At 44.6% G+C, this 8041-nt stretch overlaps 1 protein-coding gene across 1 annotated transcript in view; it reads right to left on the bottom strand.

The window, feature by feature from the left end:
- Window positions 1–1690: 1690 nt before the first annotated feature.
- disp1 (dispatched homolog 1 (Drosophila)) overlaps window positions 1691–8041 on the bottom strand; it is an 86088-nt gene continuing 79737 nt past the window's right edge. Inside the window, 6 exon segments of the mRNA XM_051071993.1 lie at window positions 1691–3832; window positions 3834–4142; window positions 4223–4486; window positions 4726–6315; window positions 6445–6542; window positions 7316–7410. Of these exon segments, the coding sequence (XP_050927950.1) occupies window positions 2300–3832; window positions 3834–4142; window positions 4223–4486; window positions 4726–6315; window positions 6445–6542; window positions 7316–7410 (3889 nt within the window). The 3' untranslated portion in view covers window positions 1691–2299.

Below are 8041 nucleotides of genomic sequence, written 5' to 3'. Positions count from 1 at the left end.
TCCTCAGTTGGGTTTGTGCGAGATGCAGGAAAGGCCATTTGCCATATGCAACCAGTGTTGAGCAGCTATTGAGAAATTTACTTAACCTCCAGCTGTTGAGGACCAGACATACTGGGCAGCTAGTAAGTGAATCAAACCTGCAATAACTACTTTTTGGCCACTTGAGGGCAGCAGACAATTCACACATCTATTTACAATCTAGCAGATACTATCATTCATTTGAAGTCATTGTTGATGTAGCCACTTGATGAAAGGTGAATGATTAAAGTCCATTACTAACTCTACATTTAGCATTGCTTTTGGAGTCTATCAATTAGACAGAAGCAAATGTGTAGCAGCTAACATAGTCTTAGGCAGCTAGCTGCTAACCTAGCTAGTCTGTCGTTTGGTGCTGGGCAAGATGTATGCATTCCATTTCTTAGAGCTCTTTTGCTGAAAACAACTTGCAATTTTTTTTGCTATTAATCCTATTGGTCCATTTTACTGTATCTATACCAATTATAGCTGTTTTATCACTGGACATGAAAAGCCTGGTCCTCCTCAAATGCGCTATATTTAAGTTTTTGCTATCGCTAAAGTGGCCAGTGTTAGCATTTACAGCAATTTATTCACTAGTCTAGAAAAAGCATTCAAAGTTCAGCATCAAACTGCATTCCTTTACTCACCAAGAGCAGTCTCCAGTCGTGAAAAGCTCATTTTGCGATATATTTCAAACACTCTTTTCTTCTACTGAAGTTAGCATGGTGAGCAGCTAGCCCCGGGCGTCCTATCTTCTAATACACCTTTGCAAAAGTGAGTCACTGTAGCGTCCAGTCTGCCCTGGGTCCAACATGAGAGGATGAAGAAGTGTCACTGCCCAGAAGGTGTATGCCAACCTCTCAACTTGTAAACGCAACAATGGCTGAAGCTCTCGGTAAGAAAACAGCGGTTAATGCTTAAAGCTTATATATTCTCAGAATAGTTTGGGGAAGGCTAATAGAAAAAAATGCAGCCAAAAATAGTTCTTGTTTCAATGTGAAAACAGGGACAACAGTCAGCAGGTTTTTGTTCCCTGGAAATATTACAAAAGAATAACTCATTCAAAATATATATTTGTTAGACAAGCAAAACCACCGCTGATGGCAGCTGGGCTTTTCTTAGTGCTTTGTGCCAGAGTGTTGTCTCCCTGTAATTAAGGCTGTCTGCCTCAGCAGGCCTAAAAGTTTAGAGCTCTACTGTACACATGTAACGAGCATCACAACACACAAGTTTCCTGTGACAACTTATTTAGCTTGTTCCAAAATTAATTTTTCGATTAGTTTTATCTTTTCCCAGACTCATTTCGCAGCTTTAACCATTCCAGAGCAGAAAATGCCATTGATGTACTTGGGACTCATAGGCTTGAGAAGATGAGATCTGTATCACCACTAGTAATAAAATATGATCTATTATTCTTGTGTAAATCAAGTCTACGTGAGCCCACAGAGCAGGCAGCCCAGCCCAGTTCAAAACCAGTCAATGACCTCAGGCCAGATGAAACAGATAGCACTGAAGGCGCCAGCAGTTATAAGACAATGAAACAGGTGTACAGTGTTATGATTAAAGATATATCCCTTCTTTGAAAAGAGCCTCATGTCATTTTATGGTCTGAGTGTGTGTGTGTGTGTGTTTGTGTATCCAAGACAGACAATAGCAGACAGTAGGACAATAGTGATAAAAAAAAGACATTTTAATCATACAGTACATCTTTTATCTGAGGCATGTGGCGACTTGAACACAAGAGCACACTGAGAATTCAACACTAGCTCCCACAAATAAAAAAAAAAGTGTCAGGCAACAACTTCTTATCAACTTGTAAAATGTGGCATTTCTGTTAAAGTTGATGTGATCATATTCAACAACATATATTTATAATTACACACAATATCACAACATTTACTGTACGATTTTCCTGTCAGTGCAAATGGCTGCTGTACATTTAACACTTTAGGTTGCAAGATTTCATAGAGGTGTCTTTGTGGAAAGACAAATAATTTCCCATAATGACAAAGCTTTATGAATAGTGTGTGTTTCACTGTAAAACCAAACACATAATCTGGCATGTGAAGAACTGGTGAGTACAAAAAGAAAAATGTAAACAGAATATATTTAGTGGGTCCGTGCTGTTTTATGAAACACACTGAGGCACTTGGTCAGCAAACACATCCCAAATACTGTTTAACTGGACGGAAACACTGAATGAGTCATTCCTTTTTTCTTTTTCTTTTTTTTGGACATTTGCTATTTATTCTGGATTGAGTTTTATTAAAATATCAATTTATCAACATAAGCTTTCAGAAGAGGGATTAGTATTTATTGCAATAGGAGGCACACTGGTATCACTTTTTGGCACATTAAAGTCTGAAGCTGAATTGCACTTCACTTTCAATGTCCTGTTAAAACAGTAGAGCTTCTTTGGAGAGGCAGAGGACGCCCGCTCGCTTTTGGAGGTCCGCTTGCACTTTTTGACACTTTGCTCCCGTGTGACGGGAATACTTTCGAGCTTCTCCTGGTTGCCAGGGATTTTACAACAAGCATCCATTTGCGTTGTTGTTTGTGTGGTTGTGGTGGATACATGGTTATCACCGCAACAATGGACTCTGTCCCTCGCCTTCTGTCTTTCGTGACAGGTTGTGTGTGATGAGCTCAGTAAGGGGGAGGGGCACTGAGTGTGAGGTTGTGTTGGGGCAGCGTTGCTAATATTGTGGCTACTGCCAGGACTTGCCTGACTCATTTCAGGTCTGTGATCTTCCTCTTGTCCCACAGGCTCTGAGCCAGAGACTGGACCTGAAGCTGGGCCTGTGTCCCAGTTTGAAGCTGGGGTTGTGGGTCTCTGTTCTCTGCCTGAGCCAGCCTGCAGGTTTGAAGTATGGACGCAGTACTTCCTGAGATGGCAGCTGTGTGCAGGTCCTTGCCTGGGGGCTACTCTTCCTTGGGAACAGTGGTGGAAATGGGCAGGGGGACAGTGGATGTAGTGCATACGGCACTCCATGTGTGTATAGACTGGGTCCAGGTTTGAAGGTAAGAAGGAAGTATTTTGTTTGTTCGGTGTGTTTCCTGAGTGAGGAAAGAGCTGGGGGGTAGGAGGACAGGAAGTAGAGTCCTGGGGAGGCTGAGCGCAAGAGTGGGGTGTCCACTGCTGAGGCAGATGAGGAGGAGGGGGGTCCCCACAGGTGCAGTTAGTGTTTTGTGAGTACTGGCACCTGGACGGTGTGCTCAGAGTGGCTACGAGCCCGTTCTCAGGACCAGCTCTCCCACTCTCAGGTTTGCTCTTATAATGGATGTGTGAATACGGGGCAGTGTGGTGGTGAGGGGGGATTCCATTATAAAGCTGAGTACAAACCTCATGCTCCTCTCGAGGTTTTTCCTCAGTTTTCTGACTGGATGCCAGTGGCTCTAACTCATAATGCTCCACCTGCCCACCCCTGCTGTCCAGCTGGTACTTGGCCTGACCTGAGCCTTTCCCTTGAGATGAGGGGCTTGTGGACGTGGCCTCAGAGAAAGCCTGACACTGCAGCTTTTTGGGCAGGGGAATCTGGCCACAGGTGCCCTGGGGTCCTAGACAGCGGCACATGCACTGGAAGAAGAAGGTGGCAAAGGCCCAACTGATGCACATGATCAGCATCATGAACGTGCCCAGCTGTGTGTAGGCTAATACGGTTGAGGGCATCATCATAGCCCCGGCAACAAAGGTGGTCAGCGCAGCCATGGCGATAGCAGAGCCCATGCGGCTGAGGGAGAAAATCACCTTACCCTCACGGTCGGGCTCTGGAGCGAGCCGATAGGCTACGCCGTAGTGGACCGCAAAGTCCACCTGACAGCCCCACTGCCACGGAAATAGTCACAGACTCCAACACATTCAGCTCCCAGCCCAGAAGCACCAGGGAGCCAACTGTGACGAATATGGTCCCAGCGATGGACAGGATGGCGTACAGACTGATGATGACGTTCCAGGTGGTCAGGAGCATGACGCTGAAAGCCACAGCCACTGACAGCGCCATGGCAACCAGAGTGCCGTCTGAAAGACTGTCCTGCAGGTCGTAAAACTCCAGGTTGCTGACAAACCAGCCGTGACTTAGGCCTGCAGGGGCAAAGCGCAGCTCCTCTGTGATCCAGGCATCCACCTAAAACAGGATCACAATCAGTGATGAGAGGAGAAAACTAAAGAGAAACTAAGATGAGATTACAATAGAATAGGCCCTACCTCGAGGTAGAACTGGTACATCTTCTCATAGGCCAGTGTGAAGAGATAGGTACTCTGGAACTCTAAAACTATGGCTCTGATGGTGTCATTGATATCGAATCGAGGCCCGGGGGTCTTGCTGTCCAGATGGTAGTTGGTGCTCCGATCCAGCTCCATGATGGCTCTCTTGATGCACAGCTCAAAGACATCAGGCCTGTAGGGGAAGGTGGACTGACTGCAGCAGGGGTAGACAGAGCCCTCTGCACAGTCCTGGTTCTCCATCCACTGTTTAAATCAGGTTTATAAAACAAAAAATAATTATGTTGAGTGATACTTTTAGGTTGGCTCTATTCAGCCTTCTGGCACATATTTCAAACAATAAGTAGGTAAATTTGGTTTCCCATCAGGTCGCATTCAATTTCTGGCATGGAATTTACTTTATACTGGGTAGAGACCCTTAATGTCTACTAATATATACACCTTTACTTTAAAACTTACAGATAATTAATGTACATAGTACTGACCTGTTTGAATGTCTCAATGAAGCAGCTGGTGAAGTCCTGCTCCTCTGACTGAAAGACAAAACTCTGGTTCCTCAGCTTCTGGCAGAAGTTGAGGATCCACAGCTGAGATGCTGGACTGGAAATGTTGAAGCTGTTATCCAGCATTAGCTTTCCCTTGTTTTTGGGGTTCAGGGGGTCCCCATTATCCACAGGGGTTACTCCCCAGATGATAGTTATTGGCATGTGAAGGTCCTCGCCGTGATGAACCCTCTCGAACATGAACAGCTTCTTGTACTCTGCGTCATAGCGTTCAAACGGGTGAGAGGATCGGAACACCTGAAACTCGGCCAGCTCCAGAGATGGAAGCTTCATCTTTGGGTTGACGCAGACCACGTAGGCCCCACCCACTGTGATGGCGAGGAACCAGAAGAGCCAGAGGTAGCGCAGCTTGATGACAATGCAGGGTAGCACCTTTTCAAAGAAGATCCTGGATGCCTCAGAGACAGTAAATAGGCATTTACTGGCCTTCTGGCAAAGACCTGCCCAGAACATCCGGGTGCAGTAACCTCTCTGCTGGTGTGGAGGCTTGGAACAGGTGAACATGTTAGGCAGATAGCGTTCATGGAGCACCACCACAGCTGGGAGCCACGTCACCATGAGAATGTAATTAACCAAAATAGCAGTCCCAGCATAGACGCCAAAGCAGCGTATGGCGGTGATGTTGCTGACGTAGTTGGCATAAAAAGCTGCAGCAGTGGTGAAGCTGGTGACAAACATAGATAGGGCAGCATGTTGCAGGGTCACACTGACTGTCTCTGCCAGCTCAGCATGGGGTTTATCAAACTTGGTGTAGTTCCACACGTCGCAAAGCACAAAGGCGTCATCTGCGCCGATACCAACCAGGATGATAAGAGCCGTAAGGTTCATGAAGGGGAAGAACTCAAAGTTGAAGACCATTCGGTAGAGAAAGTAAGACACAATCAGTGAGCTGATGATGGCTATTATCGTCATTAGCGTGATGAAAACTGAGCGCGTGTACACACACATGACCAGCAGAACGATCACTATGGCTATGGCTGGGTAGACTGTGTCTGTGAGGAGGTAGTCCTGAAAGAGGTCGTGTTTAATGCCAAACTCAATCCCTGTAACCGTGGTGATGCCGTCCGACGAGTTCCAGTTCTCAAAATTGTCCAAGTAAATGTTCATCATAGACTCTCCTTTCTCTGTGGGGGAGAAGAGCATGCTGTACTTGAGCACAGGCGGAGGATGCTCCAGGCTCTTGGGACTGAGGAAGTCCTTGTCCACCAGGAAGTGAAGGATTTGGTAGACGGCGTTATACTTGGTGCACTTCCGGGGCACGCTGGCGCACTTGAGCTGGTCCTTCCGTCGCAGGGCCATGTCCCAGCAGTCGGGGCCCAGTGTGCCGTTGTGGTAGTACTTGGCACAGGAGCGCAGGGTCTTGAGTGTGTGCGATACGTCACGCTCAGTGATCTTCTGGCAGGACGACCTGTTGGTGAGGACGGCGATGTAGTTGCCGAGTGTCCAGCTGGGACAACAGGAGGCGTCATTGGTGCGCTGACAAAGGCTCCAGTAGTCACGGTGGGAACGCACCTGTGGACAGAAACAGATAATTAATATACAGAAGACTGAAAGAGCTAGAAATCTATGTAAAACATTTACTCGAAGTTCTAACTAAATTCTACACCTGCCCACGACCAAGGTTTGTGCTGTTCCACATACCCTTGTGTTGTCCAGATTGCACATTGATTTGATGGCCTGAATACTCCACAGGTTCTTCCCCTCAGCAGATGCGAACACCAGTCTAGAGTAACTGTCACCTGCATGAAAAAAAAAAATGTATTACTTAAGAGAAGGAGAAAACAAACTTTCCTAAAAAAATATATATAAGTTGGCAAATATGAAAGAAAGACAGTTATAACCATCAGACTGGTAAACAACTAGTGACTGAAACCCAAGCTCTACACTAATATGACTTATTTAGGTGGAATGTGTATTTTGTTAAGAACCTGTCTTTCTTGGTGACTTCTCTTATTTTCAATCAAACTACATGCCCTATTAAAAGCGTAATTATTGCTCGCCAGTTTTCTCATAATGCTAGTTTCTAAAATTTCTATTGAGCTATACTGGGATTCATTTAAGATTCAAACTTTCATACTATGTGCAGATTGCTCTCCATCTAGGAAGAAACTTATTCTGATCTTGAAGTCTATCACTCCACCTTGCTTTGTGCAGGAGATTTTATTTATTGTACAAATGGACAGACTGTATCTCTAGAAAGCAAATTAAAAGAATATATTTAAGAGAATGTGGGGGTCTCTTTGGGACAGTATCATATTGCCCCATATCCAAGATGGTCATAAACCTGTCTCAGACCTCTAACATAGCCCGGCCATTTGTGTTATTTTCCCTCGATCATGAGACATTAATGTTATAATAATATGTGTAATAATATTTTGAAAGATGGCTTATTTATTGTATTAATGGTTTTAGTGACCTATATAAAAGGTTGTGGGATTTAATTGTTTCACTTTTCATTTCAATTTTACCCATAATCTGGTTTAAGTTGTGTTGTTATAATTCAGGAACTTACCTGGCACATCACAGAAGAACTCTTTACTGAAGTCCCACTCTGCTTGACGTTTCTCTCTGTCAAAGTGGTCTTCAGGCCACCTGGGCTCTTGGTGACTACAAAACAATAAAGTGTGGCATTGTAAACATAACATAGATATATGTTTTATTAAATCAGCTGCAATGGCAACATTTCAAAAGTTGATGGATAAATAACATCAATGACACTACTCATGACTTTACTGGCCTAATTAAAAACAAAAAGGGTGGATAAGAGTTTGGTAGTGCTTTTTTAAGAGCTCTTACAGTGCTACAAATGTTAAACCAGTCAGCTGAGATGAAAATACCACCTACAAAGGGGTACAGGACCACAGCTGCTGATCAATCCAAACCCAGGAAGAACCTGTTTGCTGATTTATGAAATCATGCAAACAGTGAACAGAGACACTGTCTGAGGCTGCAAAGTCAGCATGATAGAAAATGAAGGAAGCAGATTTGAAGCTCAGTGATGAAATAAGCAGCAGTAATTGCTGTTCCCTCCAAAATCAGATGAGTGACTCTCTACAGTACAGGGAGACTCCTGTCATTATTATAATAATCATAATAGTGACTCTAATTGAGCACGGAGGCCTGATGGGGTGATGTGCAGACATTTCTCTGGAGTGTGTGTATGTACTGTGTATGTGTTTATGTGATCTAGCAAGAATAATGCTGAAGTAGAGCCTACATGTCAGTGTTTAAAGAGAGG

Source organism: Lates calcarifer, linkage group LG7_1 (assembly GCF_001640805.2).
Source record: "Lates calcarifer isolate ASB-BC8 linkage group LG7_1, TLL_Latcal_v3, whole genome shotgun sequence".
In the NCBI taxonomy this organism is placed as follows: domain Eukaryota; kingdom Metazoa; phylum Chordata; class Actinopteri; family Centropomidae; genus Lates; species Lates calcarifer.
Note: the sequence above shows the minus strand (reverse complement) of the source record. Positions and strands in the feature narration are given on the sequence as shown.